The 27,321-nt window shown below is 36.2% G+C and overlaps 2 protein-coding genes, 2 long non-coding RNA genes and 1 other non-coding gene across 6 annotated transcripts; 3 read left to right on the forward strand and 2 right to left on the reverse strand.

Annotated features, from left to right (window-relative positions):
• The first annotated feature begins 3,372 nt into the window (after positions 1–3,372).
• On the forward strand, positions 3,373–5,621 carry LOC145087987 (acyl-lipid (9+3)-(E)-desaturase-like). The gene is made up of 2 exons (XM_079026161.1): positions 3,373–3,473; positions 4,228–5,621. Exon 2 carries the CDS (start codon positions 4,252–4,254, stop codon positions 5,392–5,394), a length of 1,143 nt encoding a protein of 380 aa, XP_078882287.1. The 5' UTR covers positions 3,373–3,473; positions 4,228–4,251; the 3' UTR covers positions 5,395–5,621.
• A 332-nt stretch (positions 5,622–5,953) lies between these two features.
• On the reverse strand, positions 5,954–10,108 carry LOC145087986 (putative E3 ubiquitin-protein ligase LIN). 2 transcript variants are annotated; one of them, XM_079026160.1, is made up of 7 exons: positions 8,501–10,108; positions 8,259–8,429; positions 7,495–8,138; positions 7,267–7,411; positions 6,940–7,185; positions 6,565–6,865; positions 5,954–6,285 (listed from the first exon to the last, which is right to left on the reverse strand). In XM_079026160.1, the coding sequence occupies exons 1-7, from the start codon at positions 10,106–10,108 to the stop codon at positions 6,161–6,163; spliced, it is 3,240 nt and encodes a 1,079-aa protein (XP_078882286.1). In that variant the 3' UTR covers positions 5,954–6,160. The 2 variants fall into 2 exon arrangements, with proteins under 2 accessions (XP_078882286.1, XP_078882285.1); XM_079026159.1 differs by having other exon boundaries at positions 8,259–8,432.
• LOC145087988 (uncharacterized) lies at positions 8,714–10,512 on the forward strand. The gene is made up of 2 exons (XR_013700921.1): positions 8,714–8,845; positions 8,923–10,512. It is a non-coding gene; the product is annotated as an uncharacterized LOC145087988 (long non-coding RNA).
• Positions 10,513–11,152: 640 nt separating this feature from the next.
• Positions 11,153–13,086, forward strand: LOC145087990 (uncharacterized). The gene is made up of 2 exons (XR_013700922.1): positions 11,153–12,156; positions 12,893–13,086. It is a non-coding gene; the product is annotated as an uncharacterized LOC145087990 (long non-coding RNA).
• Positions 13,087–24,156: 11,070 nt separating this feature from the next.
• On the reverse strand, positions 24,157–24,263 carry LOC145091096 (small nucleolar RNA R71). Its single transcript, XR_013701984.1, has one exon. It is a non-coding gene; the product is annotated as a small nucleolar RNA R71 (small nucleolar RNA).
• Between the last annotated feature and the right edge of the window lie 3,058 nt (positions 24,264–27,321).

Below are 27,321 nucleotides of genomic sequence, written 5' to 3' on the forward strand. Positions count from 1 at the left end.
ACTCAACTCGTTGAGTCCCTCTATGGACTCGCTGAGTTCATCTGTTTGATTGAGCCATCTCCATGGATTAAGCTCTTACCCTTCATATCCAAACCCCATACTTCATCTACACACTGGGAATACACTTTTAAGGGTAAAGTTTCCAACTTTACCCGCTATTAGTCCTCCTTAATGGGTTTAGCTCAAACCCTAACTCTCTAGAACATATATCTTGGTCAACAAGCCATAATACTCTAAACCAAAGCACACTATATTAGATCTAGGCCGTGGACATCAGTTGGGCACGTAAAGTTCCTAGCTTTCCTTCCATGCATGGCCTTTTAGGGCTAAAAGGGCCATAATAACATTGTTAAGCTTGCATGGGGCTTCCATAGCCATAAAGTTTGCACCTTTATGCCATGGAACCCCTTCTAGATCCCAAATCTAAAATGTAAGTCACTTGGGACGTCCAAAGACCAAGGTTGTTGAACCAAAACCCTCATAAAAATGGAAGTACGTAGATCTAATGAATGAATGATCAAGTTAGAGACTTGATTACCAGAAAGTGATGAGGACGGAAGGGAATCCCTAGATCTACAATCTTCTCCTTGAACCTTCTAGCTCCCTCTTCTTCTTCTTCTAGCTTCAAGAACACACATAAAATCACTCAAGAATGGCTCACACACTCACAAAATGCTCTAGGGTTTCATGGATTAGGGTTTAGGACTTGAAGGTTGGAAATGAGGCTAAACGGTGGGGATTAAGATGCTTAAATAGGGTGCAAAACCCCGAAATTAGGGTTTCATTCTGGCAGACCTACTCGCCGAGTCGTGGGCTCTCGACTCGTTGAGTAGATAGTTGAAAACCCACGTCAAAGACTCGAATCTACTCAACGATTCAGGGGCTTCCAACTCGTTGAGTAGCTCTACAAAAATGAATAATTTTATAAATAAATGTGTACCAGAAACCATGCGTTACATGACTGGGGTGGGTGTCCACTGAATCATCGCTCTACATCTGGCTATTGTGTCTTTTTAGGTTACAATCTCCTTTCCTAGTCCTCCAAACGTCTAAACACGACATCTCAGTCTAGTGTTGAAGCCAAATATAAGGGGGTTGTTAATGCAGTTGCTGAAACATGTTGGATTTGCAACTTACATTTGGAGCTTCATTATATGCCTGTAGGCTACCATCATTTACTCTGATAATGTTAGCGTTGTTTACATGTCATCCAATCCGGTTCATCATCAACGCATCAAACATATCGATATTGATCTACATTTTGTTCGAGACAAAATTGCCATTAGTCATGTTTGTGTTCTTCATGTTCCGTCTTCTTCTCAATATGCATATATTTTTACAAAGATCTTGCCGTCACCTCTTTTCCTTGATTTTTGGTCTAGCTTGAACGCTCGTGATTCTTCTCCCGTTCAAACTGCAGGGGATATTAGTGTATTATTTGTATGTGTATTTGTATTATTGTTTATAGTCTAGCCCATGTGTTTAGCCGTTTTCTTATTATTTTTGTACCTTGTATATATTGTGGGTATTTAATGAAAGATGGGATTCATGGGAAAATATAGACGGTTGCAATAAAGTACATGGTGTAGCTATTGCAGCTGCTTCCCTTGCTATTTTATCTACATTAATAAGTCTTGCTTGTAGCTTTTCGCCTTCAGGAGACATAGAAATCATATTTTCACCATTGGTTGGATTTGTTCATGTTAGATGTATGAGCATTTTTTCATATTCAAATGTTTGCATAAAGGAGAACAAGATGTTGATTGTTAATAAAAAGGGTAATCTAAGTTCGTATAGACAAAAGGTAAATAGATTATGTAATTAGGTTACACAAAAAAATTATGAAAATATGGTCTGCCAATTGAGTCATCCATTTGCAAAATTATGAAATAATGAAAATATGAAATTACCTTGGTGCCAAGTAGATCGAACATGCATGGTTTGCCAATTGATTTTCCATTACAAACTGTAATAATATATGATGATAAAAAAGAAACTCATCTTCTTTTGTTCATATAACATCAACAGTAATGAACCTAACTATATATATATATATATATATATATATATATATATATATATATATATATATATATATATATATATATATATATATATATATATATATATTCAAATGTTTCTCACATCTACTGTGTATTAGAATGCATCAATAAGAATTTTGTAAGAGTTTATATGTATATTAAATGATATCCATACTTATAATTTCTTTTTATGGAAATTAATTAAATTCGTCATTAATGTCAACAATAATATTCTTTCAGAATGAATTCGTATCTAGAGTAATGAGAGTGTATCGTTCTTTATATTCCATGCAATTTTATTTAAGTGAGTGAGTCCTGAAACAAATAACGAACTCATACATAAAAACCTAGAATGTTATTGTTGATATTAATGACGAATTTAATTAGTTTCTATAAAAAGAATTATAATTATGAATATCATTTAATATACAATCAATTATGGAAATTATTTAATATCTATCTTTATTTAATTAAATAATCATTAAATTTTATTAAATTCTTATTGGTATATTCTAGCACACAATAAATATAAGAAACACATTAATTTGGCAGCTAATTTAATATAAACATAAATCATTAGACCTTGTGTATATGAAAGATTGATGGTTGCAAAAGACAAAGTTAACTGCATGTCCTTTTATTAGCTATTTAAGATGAGATTTTCTGCATCTTTCAGAAATTTTTTTGTGAAATTGGATCTTTTTTTACTCTTAAAAGCATAGAACTTAGTGAAAACTTCATTGTTATATCGATGCTTTGACAAATTTTCCGAGACAGACATAAATCTTAGCAAATCTTTGCATTATAACGAAATATGATATGATAGTCTTAAACAAGTGCATCTATGATGCAATCTCCAATGAAATATAACTTCTCGTATCATTATTAAATCAAGCATTATTTAAAACATTCACACTAAGCCAATTATCACAATAACAAAGTTTGAGTTTCATGTTTGTTATAATCATAGCAAACGATGATGATATCGAGTTAAAGTCCAATCCACAAGAACTAGAAGTACTTAACAAACCTTTTAAAATGAAAGTCATATTATGATATGATCGGTTTTTTCTGTCATCTATTCGCCTACCAGCAATTTGAATTGACTAGAAATTTTCTAAATCTGAAATCACATTAATGAAAAAAAAAATCACTCCTAGTTTTTCCGAAATCCAAGCAAATGTGAAATTTGCCGTTTTTAAACAATATACGTGTTTGTTGGACCAATGTTCATTTATCAAGGCTCTTTCGTCAAGCTGATAAAACCTCAAGGGTGTCTTCTGAAACATTTCTTTTATTTAAACCACCTATCACCTATGCATTCTGTGAAGGGAATTGAAGAAACAGTCCATCGCACGCAGGGAGGAGATTGAGAGAGTAAACGCTAGTTTCAAGTGAAAAGCCTAGGGCTGTTTAACCCGATCGATTCAGGTCTATAATCTATATCTTTCTCCTTTCGATCTAATCAATGCATGTGTGTATGGATTATGTTTCGATTATTGTCCTCGAAAAAAATCAATGATTATCGCGGTTTCATTTTGATTTTAGATATAGCTGCATTATAGAACGATGTATAGATCTGTGGATTACAGTCTTCTGCGCTTTCAATTCGGTTCATTTGATTCGGTTTTTCCTCTAAATTTGAGCATTTATCTATGTTGCATGTAATTTTGTTTTTTTCACTTATTGATGAATGAAAATCCATAATTTTGGCTGTTGCTTGGATTTGAGTTCTTAATTCTATTAAGCATTGAGGATGGAATCTATCGTATGTTTGTGTTCTTACCTTGCTCATAATTTTTGCGATTAATGCTTTGGGAGAACTTTTTAGATTTTCTCTGCTTTCCTTAATATAGTCACAGACGGATGACAACTGTTGAAATAGTTCTTCGGCAGTGATGTTATTAAATACCTACTGTTATATCTGCTTCGATGCAGTTTCAATAGGATATTTTCCAGTAAAACGATGAATTGTTTCTTTCAATCGACGAATAGATCTGTGAATTAAAGTCCTAAGCTTTCAATTCGTTATATCATATTTTGTTGTCGAGGTTCTTAAGCTTACATAATCATTGATATCATCGACAAATGGCAATTGCTCAAAGATATATAAACACCTGTATATTGCCTTCATGTTTCGATAAGTAATTTCCATAATTGATGCTTCATATTAAACATCTTGCAGGTTAGTATCTGGTGAAGAGGTAAAATGGGAGCAGGAGGATGTATGTCTGTTTCTGAAACAAAACCCGAAGAAAAGAAGAATCCGTTGAAGCGAGTCCCTTGTGCAAAACCTCCTTTCACAATCAGTGATATCAAAAAAGCCATCCCTCCCCACTGTTTCAACCGTTCCCTCACCCGTTCCTTCTCCTACGTCATTTACGACCTTGTGATCAGCTTACTCCTCTACCACATCGCCACCACCTACTTCCACCGCCTCCCAACGCCTCTCTCCTCCCTCGCATGGTTAGCTTACTGGGTTGTTCAAGGCTGTGTTCTCACCGGCGTTTGGGTCTTAGCCCACGAATGCGGTCACCACGCATTTAGCGATTACCAATGGGTTGACGACACCGTAGGCTTTCTCCTCCACTCCGCCCTCCTCGTACCTTACTTCTCATGGAAATACAGCCACCGGCGCCACCACTCCAACACCGGGTCACTCGAACGCGACGAAGTGTTCGTCCCAAAGCCCAGATCCAAAATCCCATGGTACTCAAAATACCTAAACAACCCACTGGGCCGAATCATGAGCCTGTTCGCCACCCTCACTCTAGGCTGGCCGTTATACCTAGCATTCAACGTCTCCGGCAGACCCTACGACCGTTTCGCCTGCCACTACTCCCCCAACAGCCCTATATACAACGACCGCGAACGCCTCCAGATCTGGCTCTCCGACGTCGGAATCATCACCATGTCTTTGTTCCTCTACCGTGTTGCTCTTGTAAAAGGCGTGAGTTGGGTGATTTTTGTCTACGGGATTCCGTTGCTGATTGTGAATGGATTCCTGGTATTGATTACTTACCTTCAACATACACACCCGTCGTTGCCGCATTATGACGGGTCGGAATGGGATTGGCTGAGGGGGGCGTTGGCGACGGTGGATAGGGATTACGGCGTGTTGAATAAGGTGTTCCATAATATTACAGATACACATGTGGTGCACCATTTGTTTTCAACGATGCCTCATTATAATGCGATGGAGGCGACGAAAGCTGTGATGCCGGTGCTTGGGGAGTATTATCAGTTGGATGAGACGCCGTTTTATGTTGCCATGTGGAGGGAGGCTAAGGAGTGTTTGTTTGTGGAAGCGGAGGGAGAGGGAGGAGTGTTTTGGTATAAGAATAAGATGTGAATTAAGTAATTAAAGATTAAAGATTAAAGATTAAGGATTAAGGAATTAAGGTTAGGTTGTGTTTTTGTTTGTGTGGTTGTGGTTTAAATGTAGTGTTCGAGTGTTTGGTATTTTGTTAGTTTAATGAACATGGAGTAGTTCCTTCTTTTAAGACAAGTGTGAAACAACTACCAAAGAACTTTTGGTCCGTCATTGAAAAGGTCTCTCAACCAAATCCGTATTATCCATGAATTCTTGTGGGATGCAATTACATTCCGTAATTGTACTGATAGTATTTAGATGGTGCCATTTTGTCACATAGCGATAATGATATGTTCTTGATGTTAATGGTACCTTGTACTGGCTTAAAAGTTACGAATTTATACGAAAAGATTTATCAATGAAGTCATCATATTAAAATTGGCTTCTAGTAAAATTATATTTTCCTAATGTTTGTTGCTCATATTAATTGCGTGTGGTTATTAGTTAATTTGATTTAAAACCTATATAACTAGAACAAATCTCAAAATTCTGTGGCTACTTAATTTATTATTTTACTAGGAACAAAACAAAGGGCGCACGCAACTTAACTAATGTACACATAAAAGAGTAATGGTAGAGTAGAAACAAGATGAATCCAGTAAAAAAAAATGGAGAGAGCGTAGTAGCTTAGCTATATACACATTTACAGATTAAAATCAGCAAAAAAAATATGGATGGCTGTAGCCTGTAGATAGAGGTATGATCTCAAGCAGAAAATTAGAAAGGTCAACTGCATAAACCAGATCTATATTCCTGACTGAGAGTGAGAGATCAAGGCATACAATTGTTTTGCAGTTAAGCTTGCTTCTGAAAGGTTTCTGAGAGGAGCTGCAATCTCATCACCAATTGCCATCAATAGCTCCATGCAATCTGCAACTCATTTATCAGTCCTGGTCAGTCTTTCTATTCATTACAAATTGGAAAAAAAAAAAAAAAAAAAAAAAAAAAACAGTTCCTTCATATCATTTCCAATGGTATCACATTTTCTTCTTGTTAGCTAGGCCTAGCCGCTAGTGTACATAATATTGTGTATTTGCATTATATTTACTGTCCGGCCCTATGTATCTCAGCCTAGTCTATGATTTTTTATTAACCTAGGCTAAAATTTAAGATCTTGGGGATTACTCTCTTTGGGAAGAAAATACTAACCTGGGATTTTGCTAAAATTTAGCAGAGACGCTGCAGCAAGAACCTTGTGCTCTACCCATTCACTATTTTCAAGGGTTTCTTTCAGTTTTGAGATAAGAACCGAAAAGGCAGACAATTTAGCTTCAGAATCAAGTGAACAACTTAACCACACCACCGTTGTCAACCCCACCTTCATCATCTCCCTGTGTCCACAACTCAAACCCTGAGAAAGTGATTCCAAAAACAACTTCTTTCCATCACCAATTAGAGATTCCGACAGTTTCATTAACCAATCTTCAACAGCCTCTTCATCCTCAGTATCCTACATTCATAACCAAATTCACACTCGTCCCAAAACTAATACTGTAATCCTTGCAGAAAGAGAAATCAAATTACCATCAATACGTTATCTTTTATTGTGATTTTATTGTCTGAATCAGGTCTATCAAAGAAACCAGCTTTCTTTAAGATCCAATCCTCTGTCATAACCTTCCCAGAGAAAGAGATACGCCCTCCCAAGATAAGGAGTGCCTTGCAACAAGCTTCTTGCACCTTTTCATTAGAAAGGCTGGCATCCATAGCAGATGAAATGGTATCAACAGCTTCTTCTCTATATATACTGTACTTCTGTTGTTGATCCACCTGTCAGTTTGCACATATGTTTAACTAGTTTTAGTATCCTCTCAAAAGAAGCAAACAGGTTAAACAACAAACAAAACATACCATTAGGTCCATGTGTAAAAGGAGCACAGCAACCAAGGGTTTTTGCTCTGGTGAACAACTCTGAAGAAAGAGTAACAAAATGTGCATCGAGCTCACTATACCTTCCTTGTGCAACCCATTTAAGAAAAACTGGACGTCTTTTCTCCTTGAGTCGCACACATGGACAAATGTTATTAATTTAACAGAAAGAAGAAGAACATAGAGGTTTGAAAGTTGAAACTGAAATACCTGTTGAGACAAATGAGATCAAACAGCAGAAACACAGCATTTGCTCTTGATTTTACTCCCTTACAGTGAAGCAACTCAAGCAGACACTGCTTCTCAATGTGTCTAGCCACATGATTTCTGCAACTAGGGTCTACTTTAATACAGTGGGACAGCAATGCAGCTACACGAGTCTTCTCATCCAAATTTCCATACTCAAATCTTTGAATGAGAAACTGTAAACCCCCAAGAGCAAGTAACTGTTTGGCATTTGCTGTATTTTCCTCTGTGCCAAAATCAGTAAGAAGCTGCTCTAATATGAAAACAGTTGCTTCAGCTTTATATTTCTGTTCCCCATGGCTTCCTGTGGGCTGAGAAGCAGAAGCTAATATCTCCCTGGAGTGCTTTGATTTCCAGCCATCAATCATTCGCTTCAAGATAGAGTTTGTGAATGGAACAAAATGGCATTCAAGAGTTTTCCCGGTTACAGGACATGTTGTGTTGCCTTTATCAAACCATTGTACAATAGCTTCACGCTCATAGGTTTGACCAGTCTCTATAGTCACAGGATCTTCAAAAAGAAGTCCGGTTAAAGGGCATACATAATCCTCAGGGGTATTCAAGTAAAAGCACCCTCCTCCATCACCATATGGCCTTGTTTTCATTGGCTGCATAAAAAAAAGAGAGAGAAATATACTTTTAGGGTGGATAAAAACAAAGGGTATTGTACTATTGTATAAACCATAAAGTTTTGCACTTAGGATCAATGTTTGTTTCAATATAATTACCAAAAAATCAGGATATTTTGCATCATCTAAATCAACAGATTTCTCGGATTGTTGCAGTGCAAAGACATATGTTGCTAGCCTCTTGAGAGTAAGTTCATTGACTTTTGCAACTGGAAGTGATTCTAACATTTTAGTGCTCTCCAAACCTTCTTCTTTTGCTATTATTACATCCTGCTACAATGGAGAATATTAATGTGAAACGACTAATGACATGATGAATCCAAATTTAGGACTACACTTACATGATAAGGTACCACATCCCCTTTAACATCTAAATCTCTGTATATATCTTCTTCCAGAGGGTATGTCACTGTCCTTTTCTCTTCCACTACAGACTCATCAAAGCTACATATGTCATCATCTGATCTTTGTGAATATTGATAGTCTTCCACTTCAGCAGTTACTGGCTTATTCATCTGCCCAAATACAGAATCATATAACTTTTTGCTGACCATAGACTGTGATGAAAATGGTGGGCTGTCCTCATGCTGAATCCCCTGAACAGAAACAGATGGAACATGGATGGAAGGAATTGAGGGAGCTTCAACAGCATCTGTGAGCCAATCTTTATAGTACAATGCAAATTGGTAAGTACCCGTATCCAAAATCTCATTATACACTTTCTTAAGTTGCTTTAGCTTCCTTGTATTCTGTGGGTCATCAGATAAAGATTCAACTTCTTGGTTATACCACTCTTCTAGATGGGATAAATGAGGGTGAAATACAGTTTCCCATAACTCAGGTACCAAAACGGATCGAGCTGCAGATGGTGAATCACAGAAAATCTGCAAAAGATGCTTAGCTGCTATCCGTTCTTTCTTTTGTAACTGATATACCACACTTAAGTACAAGTGGCCACAAGCTGAAAGAATGGAATTAGGAATTCCGGAGGTAATTCCATCCTTTAGATCATTTGCATTTAGACCTGTGATCACACTAAGCTGTAAAGAAGCTTTTTTGAGCTCTTTTGTAGTGGCGCGATTATCTGCAGCTTTTTCGACTGTTTCTATGGCTTGATCAAGATTCGATATAACTTTGCTTTCAGCCACTATTTCTTCTTCTAACTTAGAGAAATTAATGGCAGCAAAGCAGTTGTGGTACATTGATGTCCTGAAATCTTGATCTTTGAGAAAACTTTTAATGTAACCACTCAAAATAGATATCATTGCTTTGATTGCAATGTCATCAAGAGCTACTTCGGGTACAGATTCAATATCAACTGGTCTTCGAACCTTAGTGTCCTTGTTTTGTGTGCTTCTGTTTGATCTGGTAGATGATGAACCAGGTTGATTCGCATCTTTCTGATGATTAACATAGCCATTATCAACCTGAACATCCTTCCCTGAGATGTCCATGTTATCATACTTCTCTTCTTTCTTGCTCATTGGAGGGCTAAACACTCCATTTAGATAAATATCTTTGTACTTTCCTTTATCTGGTCTTCTGTCATTGACTTTCTGCTTGCCTTCTTTGACCTCAACTATCTCATCAAGAGAAAATGGTTGTGATGAATCGATACTGTATCGAGGAACATCACGTGTGTCTTGAGAACCTCTTCTAATATGTCTTTCCCTAGTTTCATTCCTTGAACCTCTATCTAGTTTTTCCCTTTTCAGAACATCTACTGATCTCCTACTCTTGAGTTTATCAGTTAGGGGAGATTCAACACGCATATCATATCTACGGGTATCTGAATATGCCCTCTCTGTCTTTCTCAAACGAGTTGAAGGACCACGAAGCGGGTGGGTTGGGATTGATGTTACGGGTCCTGAGGAAGCTCTAGTCATTCTCTTTGAGCTACTGCTTTTGAAACCCTCCTCTGTAAGAAGATCCTCCAGTGACATTGCCATTTAAAAAGGTTGAAGCTTTTTGGTATGAAATCCTGTGTTAACCAAGAAGACCCGTGTCATTAAATCAAATGACAAAATCCACTAATATACATCTCAATTCATGTATGCAATTCAACACAGGCAAGACTTGTGTATATGATAGACAAACATAATATGGTATAAAAGCTTGAGGAACTACAAAATATTCAAAGGGCTCCTAGATAACAGGTTATACAATCCATTTTCGTGACCATGTTGCCACAAAATATCCAGTGAAAGGTTGTATAATTTGTATTAAAATACTCGTGATCTCTTACAGATGTGCTTGTATCAAAATTAGGTGTAAAACTACTAAAACTAATCGAAACAAATGGGGCCCTATAAACTTTAAAACCATTTTAGTCGTTTATGCAATTTCTCAAACACATGATGTGCACTTTATAACTCGTAAAAAAATTGAATATTCGTACCCTTAACTTTTATCTTCTCGGTATATACTGGAAACGCACGTACCACATGAACATAAAATGGTTTCCAGCAGAGCACTTCCGATGATCGGAGAGGAAACTGCAAAATTGAGAAAAGGGTAACAAGAAAAAATGTAATATTGGCGAAAATTTTGAAGAAACGAGTGAGTGAAGGCCATTGGCTATCAGATATAAGAAACGGTGGCATGATTAAGACAAATGGAGATGCAGACAGGGAGGCAACAGAGAGTGAGACAAATGGAAGACGACAGAGCAAGATTGATGAAAGTATTAACAATGAGGTTATGTTGCCGGCCGAATCAATGGCATGTTTGAAGTTTTCCTATATTTTGATCGAGAAAGCCGACCTCATCTCTGTCGTTGTCGCATTGTTCTTCCAGTATGACCAGTTCGGCAGTTGAATTAAGCGGACTGAATTCACTTTATATGTAACCTCCTTCTTCTTTTTTTTTTTTTTTTTTTTTTCTTTTTAGGTGTTTTTTTAGTTAATAACTTTTTTTTTTATTTTTTAATTATTATTTATTTTTTTATCTTTTATTATTATTGTTATATATATATATATATATATATATATATATATTAAGGAAATGAATCTTAGGAACAGTAAAGTTCCTAAGATGTTGGCTGAAGTGGCCTTTTTTTATGGGTTTTGTTCCAATTTCGACTTCCTGGGCATTTTACGGACTTATGAACATTCTTTAGACACGCGTTTATCATCGTTGCATTTGTGTCACTGTATCACTGTCTCCCGATGCTTCTCAGTTTTCTCCCACCGCCTTATCTCTTTCTTTCTTTCTTTCTTTCTGGGTTTCGTTCCAATAATATCTCTTTCTTTCTCTTGCTTTCTGGATGGTTCCGTCTGTCTTCCATGTTCGACACGGTCCAACACCGCCATCTCCACCGTCTTTATCAAGCACCACCAGCCACTCCTTAATTTTTACAGTCCTTCTGCTATTCATCGTTTGCTCTTTAACCCACCATTTTCTTCATTTGATGGGTTCCGACTTTGATGGTTCCTTACTGATATTGAGGCGATGATGAGTTTTATTTTTGAAAAGATTTTACGTTATCGAGTATCGGGTGAAACTGAGGGTTGTTTTTTGGCAGGGCAACTCGAAAGGCATTCCAGTCGGATATTGCAACCGGTGTTTGCAGCCATCCCGATGTTTCACCCCTTTTTCCTGAACATCGCCCGGTTGAAATTCAGGCTCGTGTTCTTGATTTAGGGTTACTGCATTAGTACATGAGTACATGTTGTGTTGTCAAAGTTCTCCCTTTTGTTTCAATTGTTTCCTCCCTGTCTTACTATTGCTTCGGACGTAGGGATTCAAGGGTTTTTAGGGGGTTGCTTGGCTTGCAATTTTGGGTTGGCTGACTTGCCGGTTAAAATACCGGTACCGGAATCTCCTTCTAAATAAACATCAGAAAACATCTCTTCCGTCAGCATGCCCTCCAATTTTGAAACTTCCCTAATCTCATTTATTTTCTTCAGGTATGCTTAATGAGTTAATGGAATCACAATTTGAAATTATGCGATGCATAAGGTTATGCTTCCAGTTTGGTATTTTGTAAGAATTTGAGGTACACAATCTATTTTATGTATTTTTACCTAATTTCTTATTCTCCTTGCTGAAAAGTCATTATCTTAGTTTGTTGGATTAGAACTTGGAAGCGAAGATTGAGAGTCAAGTAAATCATTTTATTGATTTAATTTCAATTTTAGTAGGTTTTTAATTATGACTTTTGGGTTTTTCTCAATATATGATTATGGGTTTTGTTTTGTTAAAAGAATTGAGTGAATCTTAAAAGTGATCTTGAAATTACCACCATTGTTTGAGATAGAGAGATTCTTTAACCAATTGCTCTAGGTCTCTCACGTACTCTAATCTAATTACACCCTTGAACCTAAAGGTATTCAGTCTTTCGAGTTGTAAGTGTAAGCAAGCAGCTACCCAATCCATAAAAATCAACTTTACAGTGTGTGTAAAATGTTGTGAATTGTTTTTCAGATTGTAAGGGTAAAATGGTCATTATTTTGTCATTCAGCCAGTTTATTAAGTCTACAAAAGAAACAAACTTTATATATGGATCAAGTGTTCTCTGGGTATATCATGTTTAGAAATATTTACGAAAATGACAGCATATAAGGGTAAGTTTGTGTTAATTTACTTGGAAAAGGTTCCCTTTAATGACCTTCCGTATTAAATTGTTCTTTTTTTGCATTAAGTCATACTTAATGGATTAGATGATTAAAAAATTTTGGTGAAGGTATCTGCAGTTCCGGAATGCCCTTTTAACATTTATTTTGTTTTTATAGAAATAAGGAATACGCAAAAGGTAAGGATGATGCATTTGCACCAACATGGTGTTTGGAGAAGTTGTATACAATAGGAAGAGGATCTCCTTTCATGTATAACAATATATCAACATTATGAATTTAATAATTTCTTATTGTAAAGGGTAAACTCATTTATTTTTTCATTTTGACTTATAAATCCATTTCAATCAGAACGAAGATAGGACATATATTTGGCTTTGATAGCCCCTGAAGTAAAAAAAAACGTTATTCTCACTATTCCTAAGGTGAACTCAAAAAAACATTTATCTTTTCACCGGGATCCAAATCGTGAAATTGGTCGGTACCAAAAGTCAAAATATTAGGTTTTGTCCCACCTACACAAATGACAGATCCAAGTTTTTAACTACAGATAAATTGTATATATATTTGAATAAAAATGTAATTTCATAAGTGGTGGCTTTCTTGCATACTCCTTTTATGCATGATGCCTTTAAGAGTTTGGTGAACACTATCATTATGAGATGGTTTGAGATGTTGAAGGGTCGCTAATATAATTACACATTAACTTTTCATTCAATATTCATATATGTACTGGGGGAGAAGAAAACTGACAAAAATGTTACCATGTCCTATAATCAGAGCGGATACCTTCTCTTTTTTCTTTCTTACTTCCAGCTCTTGAAGAGCTCCAAAGTGGAATCCAATGATAACAAATTAGATTTTATTTTCTATGAATCGTTATTCTTCTTTGTTTCTTTTTGTTTCCAGCAACTACCGATTTTCCATTATAATCCTCTCATATCTTTTTCTTATCTATTTTTTAAGGACGTATGTTGTTGGAAGTTGGAACCCTTATGATTATTGGTTGCTGTTACAAAATGACCAAAATGGTGATGTCCAAAATTAACATACAAGGTAAAAAAAGCTTTCTTTTTTTATCTATTATGTCATGTTTTAAGTGACCAAAAATTATTATTTTACCTACGTTTTACCTGCAAGAAAAATGACCAAAAACTAAAAATTATACTTAAATAGTTACAATGACCAAAAGGGTAAAAATGTTTTGTTTGAATCTTTTTATCCCATTATAACACCTGACATCATGCTTTGAAACTAAAGTACCATATGGTTTACTTTCAAAAGCAAAAACTCTCCAGTTCGTGCATACAGTCTTGCCAAACAAGTATAATTATAAACTTCTAAAGTTATAAAATATAAAAATTAACTTGAAATAATTATAATGTTATTTCAGCCTTTTGATGAAGCAATTGTTGAGTTGGATACATTGGGGAGGATTCTTACATGGATAACACTTTTTTTATATATATCTATATATAATTTGTTGATTAATAATTTAATATTAATGACTTAATTGTGACAGGACTAGGGAGCTGATGATCTCATAGTGTTTTGTAACTATTTTTTATCCTCACACTTGCTCCTTTTATTTCATTATTTGTGTTCAATTTTAAACATTGTTGCTTAATTTGATGTCGGAGATGGATATATAACGTTCTTACTTAGATGTCAATAGGGAAGTTGATTTATTGAAGCTTTACATGATGCATCATGATGAAGAACATAAATTAGGGTTTGTTGAAATAGGATCAAAAAGAGAAAGATTAAAAGGAAGAAGACGATGAAATAGAACTAATTGATTAAACGATAACACAATCTACAAGATTGCCCAGGGAATCTCCCTCTCTCTAAGCCGAAAGCTTAAGAGCCAATACAAAGTATTACACTATCAATTTTCTAGACATCTCTCTATTATGACCTTTCTCTCTATTTATTATAATCCTAGCCCACCTAGGTGAATTTCCTATTTTGCCCTTTACTGGGTCTTCTAGACAAAACCTATAAACTTCTTGCTTAAATGGTATTTGGGCCCAACAATACTCATTTCCTATCACATCACAACCCCTCTGACGTAAATAAGCTAAATAAAGAAGACGATGGTCAAGTTATTGCTCTCATAATATTTAAAAAAAAATAATGACATATTGTAAATTTGATTTAATCGATTTAAGCTTTCCATATCTGCTTCTGTTATTGTTTATATGATGATTTTGCCAAATTTATTTGGGTTTATTGTAACCGCTCCATCAAAGTTGACCAACAACAATCCCAAAATCAAGGCTTACCAACCGTCATGCAGTGGCAATTCCAGGTGATTTCATGTTTTTCTTTTATAATCTTCATGTGTTATATAATCTTTGCCTTGATTTTTAATGTATGTACACACGGTTTTGAGGTTCTGAACACATAGTTTTGAGCTTTCGAAAACCTATTTGCACAAGTATTGCAGTTTCATCAAAGTTTATTTTTTGGTCAATTTTCCATGCCCTGTGTTCGATGAATTGTTTAAGAGAATTCTGTTTGATTAAACTCATTTGATTATGAGAGATTTACATTAGATTGTTTTAATGTGATCAGATGAAGATGGGCACAAGTACATGAGTGGCGAAACCGAAAGTTACTGCTATGGACGCATTCCAGATTGTGGTGGGTCGGCTAAAAGGGGATACTCAATTAGGCATGATTTTAGAATTTCTGCACAAAAAGTAAATGTACCAATTTTTGTGAATAGTATCTAATTCCATGTTAACACCACATCTTATTTACCATGAAACCATACGTTAACATAATTTTTCTTTTCTAGGATGCAACTTATCGGGGAATCGTTGGTGTAAGTTTTGATGTTGTGCAATACGGGTAATGTATTATAACGTTGATTGCCTTTTGTTAGAATTGGACGGATCTTATTTGGTTATCATACTGGTAAATATGTCCATGTTTTCCTTCATTTTATTTTTATTTCATATTTTTCTTATTTACATTGATAATTTTACTACCAAACAGGAGACAAGAAGTAAAGAAGCATACGCGGTTGCAGGTAAACTACAAATGAGATCCTTTCTTTTTAATTTATAAAATTCAGTGCTATAGGGTGCGTTTATTATTCCATTACAAAATTTCATATTTCCCTGTTTCATTTACTAATTTGCAAACATAAACAACTGATAAGATCGATGCCTACAGCCAGTACATTGACGTTTTTTCTTCATAACATGTCAATGATTTGGATAAGAATAACAACCTACTTTTATTTCATATTTTACCAATATCAATGTACTTTTAGTTTTTTGTCGAATATAACATCATAATTTCATTTTCCATTTTGTCAAATATAGAAAATGGAAGTAGAGTGCTATATATGGGTATCTACTCAAAATTGCAAACCATCACGACCATTTTTTGTGGCATGACATTTATGATTTTATATGAGAGGAGATGCAGCGAAAATTGGACCAGAGGGCCGAAGAATTGCACAAGGAACGAAAGTGATTGTAGAAGGCGGATGTGAGTTTTAAGGGTAGCTCACCTACTTGCGTTCTGCACCTGATGTTATTTATTCTGCTTCTGCACTTTTAGGATAGCTCACATAAACCTTGATATTCTATTAGTCATATTAAGTTATTTAAGCTTCATATTCTGTAACTGGATTTCTGAGATAAGCATTTTTGTTTTAATTTTCAGGATCATGTTTGAGGAACACTTTGTGAAAACCACACAAGAAATTGAATAAGAAAAGATTCATAAATAAAGTTAATTCGATCTTTGGAATTCATATTCATCCACAAACATCATCAGCAAATGACTATAGTTGCACACAACAGTAACAACTCCCAACCCCCGCAACGCGGGTTGAACAAATCTAGTTATTATTATTAGTAGTAGTAGTAGTAGTAAAAAAACTCGAGCTTCGTCCAAGGTCGGGTTTTTTTTTACAATAGAAGGCGGCGGGAACTAAACTTGCCAAACTTTGAAAATATTATGGTTAAATTTTGTAATAAGGGACCAAAAGTGTAAGAATCAAAAAGTTTAGTGACAAATGTCTAAAACAAATGAACGTTACTACTTCTTAAGCTTTTGAGAATTAAATAACTAAACTTGTCAAACTATGGAAAATATTGCAGTTAAATTCTGAAGAAAAACAAACTTGTGTAATAAATGACAAAAAATGTAAGAATGGAAAAGTTTAGTGGCAAATATATAAAACAAAGAAACATTACTATTCCTTAACTTTTGAGGATATATATATATATATATATATATATATATATATATATATATATATATATATATATGAGAAATTAAATATCCTTTTACCTTTTGTTTTCTACTTTTATTTCTGCATATTTAAGATGATGACAAGTAAACAAATTTAACATCCCAATCAAATTTAAATTTAATTGAATGACACATGTAACCATCTAAATTAGGTAGGAAGATAGTATATATATATATATATATATATATATATATATATATATGTATATATAGGGATTAGGGAATATAATGCTATTAGGTATCTAATTTTGGGTGTAGAACCTAGAAAAACGACGTCGTTTGTGGGTAAAATAAGGACCCGCTTTCTTTTTCTTTTTTTGCGCTTTCACATGTTCATTGTTCGGTTTCAATTTCCCTTCTCCGCATTCCTATCAAATTTGGATGTGGGATTTGAATTGGTTTTTAACTTTTGTGATTCTTCGATAGCTTCATTTAAGTTTGATTATTGGGTTGTCGTTCCATTTGATTGTCCATGGTTGATCCAATTCCTTGACTGTTTGTTAGATTCCACAACAATCAATTTTCTCATCCGCTTTAAGTTATACAGTTTAAATTCATTTACATTCGTTGCTTGTATATGGTTTAAATAAGTAAATGGTAAGGTGGGTAGATTATGTATGGGTTATGCCTTGTAGGTGTATGATTAAATGCCTACGAGTGATTTTTCATTTCATGGATAAGTAGCTATATATGAGCATTCGTGCTTATCAAAGTGAAACATCCAAACAATACAATCCAAAATTTTCGTTTTAAACCATTAATAAAATCATAAATATCCTCATCATATAAAAATCATAAGTCATGTATCAAAGTTACATGTCAAAATATATCAGAGTATAAACATCACAGACTAAACAAATGGTGTGTGCACTACAATCTTAACGAGCTCCTCTTTTGAAGACTGAAGTGTCTGAAACCACAACTGAAAACTGTAAACACGAAGCTTAGTGAGTCTCCCCAAACTACCACATACCATACACATAATCACATAACTTGGGTCTAGCCCACTGCATCGGGCCCCGCCCGACACCAGACCATAATCCGGTACACATATAAACATATCAACAATACATAACATAAATGCAAAACATAAACATAACCTTGGGACTCCGCCCAGCTACATCAGGACGAACCCGACATCGGCTTACCCAGCATCGGACCGTAATCCGGTACACATATAAACATATCATCAATTCATAACATAAACACATAACATAAACATAACTTGGGCCTAACCCACTGCATCGGGACGAACCCGACATCGGCTTACCCTGGCATCTGGCCTAGGCCCGGAACAAATAATACATAACATGCATGAATCACAAAGACATCAAGCATACATATACTCTTCTCGGGACCACCCCAACATCGGACAGTAGTCCGGAACTACTAGCATATAAACAGGCTGACATTGTGGCCTTAGACCCGTTCCTACTGGAAAAGGAATCACCTCACACTGCTGAAGTCCCGCAGACGAAAACCCGTACTATTGCATGACAACTTCTCGAACTGTCAATATCAAAACAATACCCAATTAATAATTGGGTTCCAACATATATCTATAAGGTCCATGCTTGGGGTAAAAGACTATTTTACCCCTAACTTAGTTTGATTCAAGCCTAAGGCCCAATCGAAAGGCCCAAAAGTCTAATAATTAATCAAGGCCCCATTATGGCCCAATTTTCCAAATTGGGCCCAAACCTCTACATGGTATTGCCTTATGGCCCAACCATTTATTCTTGGTCCAACACTTGATATTCTGATGGCCCAATATCTCATAATCATCAAGGCCCACACTATGGCCCAATTTTCCAAATTGGGTCCAAATCCCTTACACGGGCCTTACCCTAAGCCCATTAAATAATTATAGTCCATTTGTTTGTTCTTGGATGGCCCAATTCGAAGCTCAAGTAAAATTAGGGTTTCACATAAAATGACGACCATTAAGGACTTAATTCATTAAGTCTATCACTCTACTAGATAAATCATATGGTGTGATTGAGTGTAATTCACAATTCCATTCCAATGGCCCAAATGTGGGTCCCAATAAGTCCAAGCACATAATTCTAAATTAGGGTTTTTTTAAACCCTAATTAGGGTTTTCAACCCAATCACAACCCAATAGGCCCAAGGCTAAGTCATTAGATCAACTAGGGCTCCATCAGGCCCATTAGGGTTTTGCTAGTCGGGCATCACCCACTACCACCTCGGGTAATGGTGGTCAATGGCGGCACACAGCGACGGCCACCACCTCACAGTGGTGGTTATGATTCTTTTCATTATTCTTTTTGCTAATTACAATTACAACGCTTTAATCCAAAAAAAAATAAACACACACACACACTAACTAACCTAAAAATTGATATTGCCATATTTATACATATTTTTAGGCAATATTTAAGTATATTTTTATATATATTTTGGTCATTTGCATAGAATAATGATACTTACAAGGTTAAATTATATTTTGCAGCAAAAAAAAGACATTTTGAAGAAAGGGACTAAAAGCATTAAAGGATGGAACTTTGGAGGTTGAAGGCTTAAAAGAAAAGAGAAACACCCAAAAAAAGACGTACTCAGGACGTGAACAGTTGATGGTTCACGACGTGAGTGGAAAGAATCAGTAGATAAGCATTCGGGTGAAGGAATCCTTGACGATCACAATTACTCCGAGTTCACGACGTGAACGGTGATTTTCCAGAAATATATATATATATATATATATATATATATATATATATATATATATATATATATATATATATATATATATATATTATATCCTTCTCCATTATGATTTGGAACAACTTTTGCTGGCTAGGAGGATTCCTGGAGACGAAATTCAGAGGAAAAGAAGCTCTGGAAGTTGGTTTTAACACCAAGGAAGAAAAAGTTTATAATTTGTCTTATAGATTGGTACATTTAAATATGTTTTTGCTTATAGAATTCGTTTGTTTAGCTGTTAATATGTCTAGCTAAATCTACCTGCTTCTGTTAGCTAGATGAAGTTGGAACTCATGGTTTCAATGCATTAGACTTAACTTTACTTGTTGGTGATATGCTTGTGTTGATTGATTTTACCTAGCATGCTTAATTTAGTTATTTGATTGCTTTGAATTCTTGTTCTGTGTAGTTAGTGAACACAATTCTGCATGAACTTGAATACCTAATAATATAGTGAACACTAGTTATTGGAGCTAAGATCAAACCAATCTTAGATTAGTAATTGAATAATTAAGTTAAGCTGTGTTCGAGAACTCATATTATGACTGTAATTGTGTTTTGATTAATTAATCTTTCATGGCTCCAATCTTATCTAATAATTGATTATGTGTTAACTATTTTATGAGCATAAATAGATTTACATGAATTGATTAATAATTAGTAGATTTAGAACTAAATTGCTAATACATTCTTAATTGGTCACCAACAGTAATAGTTATAGCTAATGTATAACCATTGAGTGAAAGTGGATTCGAACTCACAGAAGTATTTTGTTTATTGATTGAGTTTTTGTTAAAGAATTAAGTTTATCTACACTTGCAAAATTAGATAAAAAAAACCCTTTTAGCTTGTTAATAATTAGATTAATTTAGTAGTAAATAAAGTCATTGATAACACCATTCCCTGTGATCGACACCCGACTTACCTAAGCTATACTATAATCTGACTAGGTACACTGCCTATAAGTGTATAGTTAGTCTAAGTTCGTTAGGTTATAAATATTAAAATTAGTGGGTACTTCCGTGCACATCAAGTGTTTGGCGCCGTTGTCGGGGAACGGTGTAACATCCCCATTTTCACGGCCAGAAAAGACGGAGTTTTGTTTATGCTTTATAAAAATCAGAGTATCTCTTTTAATAAAAAGGTTGCGGAATTTGTTCCCAGTAAAACATGATAAATACGTTATCAAAGCATTTCCGAATAAAAGTATTTTTATTCATTTTAAAACATTTGGGATGTCATTGTCAATACATAAACATAAGCATAAAAAGAACTTACATTCATTATCACTAGTGATTTATATCTCCTTAATCTCTCAGTGTAATGTGACTTCATATCGACACCAGTGATATAAATAAACTGAGTGGGTCAGGTTGGGAAACCTGGTGAGTACATAGGGTTTTCAACCCACAACAATATAATTATTATGTTTAAACAATCAAGCAATCAACCCAATTACCCATCCCCATTATCTTATTTATTCTTAAGGATCTACCCTAAGAATCAGCTATTTCTCGTTCACTCATTCCTAAGGATCATCCTAAGGAATCGGCACGAAGTCCATCGTTGCCACGGTTTACACAACGGGCACTAATTCTGCATAATCGTCATGGTTTAGGCATCAAGTCTACATGATCACCAAGATTTAGGCATCAAGTCTGCACGATCACCAAGGTTTAGACATCAAGTCTGCATGATCACCAAGGTTTAGGCACCAAGTCTGCATGGACGCTAGGGTTTAGAGTACACCGGGTGAACACATCGTTCACAACACCTATAGGTTGCGAGTCCGCTAGTGTTCCACTGGACTGTCTAGAATAGTCTGTGGTTGTCATCCATACTCTGCTGAATGACGGGGCCATCATTTGGGAAAGGCTTCTCACATCGTCCACCTCTCACCCTCACCTCGTGGTCTATAACACCTCTCAACTCATCATCCAACTCATATTCCATCTATTACATCTACCCATGTTTTTTCCCAACATTATCGTAGATATAAAATACATATACAATTTAAATCATTTAAAACATGTATAAAATTGTTCATCCAGCATAGATAGAAAGTATTCAGATAATATGCACACACAACACGTAATTTACATAGAATACTTCATATCTATGTGTAAGCTGAAAGTAACTATGCACTCACCTGATAAGGTGATGACTCGGTACTCGGACAACACTTCGTTACTGTTAAAACAATTATCCCTTGACGAAACCTAGTATCATTACCACTAGAGTTTAGTCTAACGTTAACCGCGACTAATTAATAGTCTAGTTATTATTACTATTATATAAGCGTTAAATAACACTCAATATAACTCATAATAATAGCTCAAATAATGATTTTAAGGTCCTAATAATGTTACTATAATTAATTAGAAGCTATATTAAAAATAGCGTAGGCGTAGCTCTTTCGCAAAAACCGGGCTTCGTTGGAGGAGCGTTCCCGAGCCGAAAGGCTCTTTTCTCGGGACTCCGGGAGCCTCGGGGCTTCCTTCGGGTGCTAGGGGGTTTACCTAGGCTTTTAGGGGGGGTTAGGGAGCTTAGAGAGAGGAGGTTGAATTCATGATGAACTCGCCGAGTAAGAGGATCTACTCGCCGAGTTGGGACATGTGGCAGCCTTCTGGTGGTGCCACGTGTCCAATTCTGGTGGTGCCACGTCACCCCTATCGCGTATAAGCCTTCAAACTTAGAAAAATCATAACTCTCGCATATGAGCTCCATTTTCGACGTTCTTTTTTCAACATGTAGGTAAAATCAAGATCTACAACTTTCATTTAGACTTCGTCGGCTAATTCTCGACCGATCTCAAATTTAACAGTAGGAGGCGTTTAGACTGTTAAATGACCGCGAAGAATTCGTAACTCCTTCATACGGACTCCGTTTTTGTCTATATTTTTACCGTTGAGTTCCTATTAATGAGATCTTCAACTCTCATTTAGGTCGCGTAAGCCAAAAACCACTCGAATTAAAATTCGAGTTTCGGGCCGTGCACTGGTAAGCCGAATCTTAGAAAAATCATAACTTCCTCATACGAAGTCAGATTTGGGCGTTCTTTTATGGATGTTCTGGGTTTAACGTATACTACAACTTTGGTTTAGATTTCTAAGGCTAAAATTCGCTCCATCGTAAATTTACTATTTACGCTTCCCGGTGTCGTGCCTGTTTTGCCGTAAAACTTCAACGCACCATAACTTCTTCGTTATAACTCGGATTTCGGCGTTCTTTATATGTAAGGAAACCTTGAGACATATTCTACAACTTGGTTAAGACTATTTATTATAAATAATCTTTTGCCGAAAAGTCGTTTTCGACCCCTATTATCTCTAAATTGACTAGCCCAGATCTACGGGCGTTACAAACGGCTTAGTTTATTATTTGTTTATTTGCTTTAGATTAATCGATCCTTTTTGCGGGATAAAACCTGCAAAAAGTTAATTTCCCAACAAAATTTTTTAGCATAAGTTTTTGTTTTTTTTTTCTGTTTGTCCAGTTTTCACGACGTGAGAGCACTTCTCGCAACGTGAATATAGTAGTATCAGTTTATTCATTTAGTAGAGATTTTCAATAAATTCTAGGAAGGTTTGATTTTTTTCTGATTACAGAACTCACGACGTGAGTTTATAAGACTCACGACGTGAGAACTGTGATTTTAAGCTTTCTTTAGTTTTTAGTTTGTTTTTCTGTTTTAGTTCGTTTTTACGTTGTCTTTATAGATTGTCTGCAGGAGTTCATGACCAGAGGCTCAAACACACCTTTGGTGCCACCACTTGAAAATCCGGAGTCGACCCTTCACAAAAACAAGAATAAGAACGTGAAGGAAGATCACACGCCAAAGAAGACGCCATTGCAAGAACTTAAATCAGCCTTTTCAAAGAAGTCGGGGAAAAAGACAGGAGAGACAAGTTCAACCCCAAAGGATAAAAGCAAGGTTGAAGAATTTGGTCCAATTTCTAACCCACACGAATCAGAATACGAGTCAGATCCAGAATTTGAAATATTCGCGAGTGAGCCCAAAGACGAGCAAGAGAACGAAATGGCAGACATTGAGGAGATGTCCATGGGAGCTTACCAGAAGCGGATCCGAGAAGATATGGGTCCCGGTTTAGTCCAACCAGCATTACTTGCCACTGCTACATTCGAGCTAAAGGGACACATCTTGACTGCACTGAAGGATATCCCATTTTATGGGAAGGATCATGAGGAAGCTTTTTAAGCATCTTGATGAAGTCAATGACATTGCGGATTACTTCAATGTCCCAAATGTCAATAGAAACACCGTCTTGCTTAGGATGCTTCCCATTACTTTCAAGGGAGCTACTAAAGAGTGGTTAAAATCACTTCCACCAGGTACGATCACCACTTGGGCTCAAATGCGTGAGCAGTTCCTTGACCAGTTTTTCCCACCATCCAAGATAGCTAAACTTAAGAAGGCAATATCCAACTTTGAACAACAGCCAGGGGAGTCATTATACGAAGCATGGGAGCGTTACAAAGGCTTGCTCAGAAATTGCCCTCCGCATGATCTTAATGTCCAACAAGAGATGTCAATCTTCTATGATGGGGTCAACGTTATAACAAGGCAACTCCTTGATTCTCAAGGACCTTTGACAAAGAAAAATCCAAGGGAGGTCAAGGAGCTGATTGAAGAATTCACGAAGCACTCTCGTGAGTACCACAACCCCAGGCAAGATGGAATCAAAGGCGGTGGAGGGGCCCAAACTGAAGAAATAGCAGCTATGATGGCTATGCTAAATAATATGGACCGGAGGCTAACCCAAATGGACCAATCAATTCATGCTATAAGAGTTGGTCGCGAGCGGTGTAATGGTCCACACTTGACCAAGGACTGCAATTTAGATGAGTTCCGGAATAAAAAAGCTCAAGTGCGCTACTCGAGTGGGGACAAGTATGATGAAGTCTGGAGGAAACCAAAGAAAGAGTGGCTGCCATATGAAGAATACAAGAAGCAAAAAGAAGAGAAGTATAGGCAGACAGGACGAGGCTTCTACCAAAAGGAGCAGCCACCAGCTGAGAAGAAACCCGATCTAGAGACCATGTTAGTTAAGTTTATGGAAGCTTCAGAAAAGAGACACGAGGCTACATATTATGCTATTGATGAACAAATAACTTTGATGAAGAATTATCACACAATGATGGTAGAACAGCAAGCTTTAATAAAAAATCAACAAGCCTCCATTAATAATCTTGAAGTGCAACTTGGTCAATTAACTACTTTGGTTCATGAGAAGCTTTCCCCGAAAAATCCTAAAAATAAGACTCAATCTCATGTAATGGTCATAGATACAGAAGAAGAGGCCATCTATGAGTTTCTAGAGGCATTAGAAGTGGAGCCACAACAACCCGATCAAAAGCCAAAGAAGCCAAGACTCGAAAAAGAAGAAGCTGCTGGAACACCCAGTTCACGACGTGAGCCCGCTATGCTCACGTCGTGGGATCTGTCTGAACAGAAAAATTCCGTCTTTGTTCCAACATATAAGCCACCTTTTCCGTTTCCTTCCCGATCTGCGCTTAGTCCACTGGAAAAAGAGCATATAGAGTTTATTAAGCACGTGAAGGGTATCCCGATTAATACTCCCTTTGTCAAGTCGTTATAAAAAATTCCCAAATATGAAATTTTTTTACAAGACTTGATAGACACTCGTCAACAACCAAAGAAGAATTCCAAAGTTATTCTAAGTGAGCAAATTTCAAGAGCTGTATTGGGAGATATACCTAAGAAGATGGGGGATCCTGGACGACTCACTCTTCCATGTGAGTTTGGGAACAACATGAAGGTTTATGCTTTAGCCGATTCTGGAGCTAGCATAAATTTGATGCCTTATTCATTTTATCAGAAGTTGGACATTCAGAATATGAAGGCTACAAGAATGACTATTCACATGGCAAACCATTCAGTGACACAACCCTGGGGGATTGTGGAAGATATTTTAGTGAAAATTAGGAAATTCATTTTTCCAATAGACTTTGTGGTATTGGACATGAAAGAATATCCCACTGTACCGGTTATTCTTGGCCGCCCGCTGCTAAACACTGTTGGAGCTCTTGTTGATATTAGGGAGTCTAAGCTCACCTTGAGAGTTGGTGATGAAAAATAAATTTTTGGAATGGAAGATGGCTTTCAAGGGAATCATGCTCACGAAGAAGTGTTCAACATGGATGAAGACAATGAAGTTGAAGAATTTGAGAAGCTTATGGAAAAAGAAATTCATCAAGTCAAAAGAACAAAACCAAGAGCAGTTGTTCCATATTTAGTTGAAGTCATTGCATACATGAGTCCAGTTTCTTGGGTGAACAAGGAAGATGACGAGATTATAAGTGATGAATAGGAAGTTACTTCAAAAGTAACAATTCCAGTGGTGAAAAAAGAAAAGAATGCTATGGGGTATAAGGAAGAGACTAAGGGGACCAAACGCAAGCTTGATGAAGACGGTGTAAAGGCTAAAAAAGAGAATTCGAAGAAGGCGTACAAAAGACGAGTTCAAGCTTACAAGAGGCGTTTCAAGGAACAAAAGATCTTAGTGGTGGATTCTTCCAAGGACTCAACGTAGGAGGCACGGAGTCCAACTCATGACTCCAAGAAAAAGAAGCGCTTCTCGGGAGGCAACCCGAGTTTGGTTTGCAATTTTTCTTTTCTTTTTAGTTTTTGCATTTTAGAAACATAAATCGTATCATCCAACTTGCTTTATTCATAATTAAACACTGAGTGTGGGGTCCCTAAAAATGAAGTGTTAATAATTACGGATTTAGTTAATAGACAAACTTGACTTAATAATATTTTCGTACAATATTCACGACGTGAATAGTTAAAAATTCACGACGTGAATTCTGAATTAGTCGGGTAATGAAAAAATGATGCTAGTCAGCCCATTTTCTATTAAACTTATTAGCCCAAGACTAATCCATTATAGGGAATACATGGCCCAAAAATTCAGCCCAGACAGGTGTAAATCCTTAAGGATTCACGACATGAATTTTAAAAAACACAGGACCACAGATTAAGGGGATAAGAATCCCTTTGACCCTCATTTCTTTAATCCCCACGAAGTGAACACGAGATCTGGTCCCCCTTGCTTCAATTTTGGCCGACAATCACACGAGTTTTGTTTTTGCTTACCTCATTCTACAATCTAAGGTAACAAATCTTGATTCTTAAGTTTAATTTTTCTTTAATAGTTGAACTTAGGGTTAGGGTTTGTTAGTTAGTTGAAATGTATGAAATGTGCCCAAGAATTCGTGGATTAGCCTTGCTATGTTAATGAATGATGGTCGAAATTATCATAGGAGTAAACCCCATTAGTAATGTGGTCAGATTTGCCCCTGATTTTTTTAGATATTGCTTGTTGTGGTTGCGAACTCACGACGTGAATTTTTAGGAATTCACGAAGTGAATTCTGGGCTAAGCAGTTTTCTGTTTTCCTTTATTTCTAATTTGTGGATTGTTTCTTTGGATATTTTTGCTATTGTTTTTGCAGAAATGGCTCCTAGAAGAGAGGTTCCAGCCGGAGTAGCATGTTTCTATCCCTTTTACAACTTCCCAACAACTACACCCCGGGATATATATA

Source organism: Lactuca serriola, chromosome 2, assembly GCF_051521515.1.
Source record: "Lactuca serriola cultivar US96UC23 chromosome 2, Lser_US96UC23_V15, whole genome shotgun sequence".
In the NCBI taxonomy this organism is placed as follows: domain Eukaryota; kingdom Viridiplantae; phylum Streptophyta; class Magnoliopsida; order Asterales; family Asteraceae; genus Lactuca; species Lactuca serriola.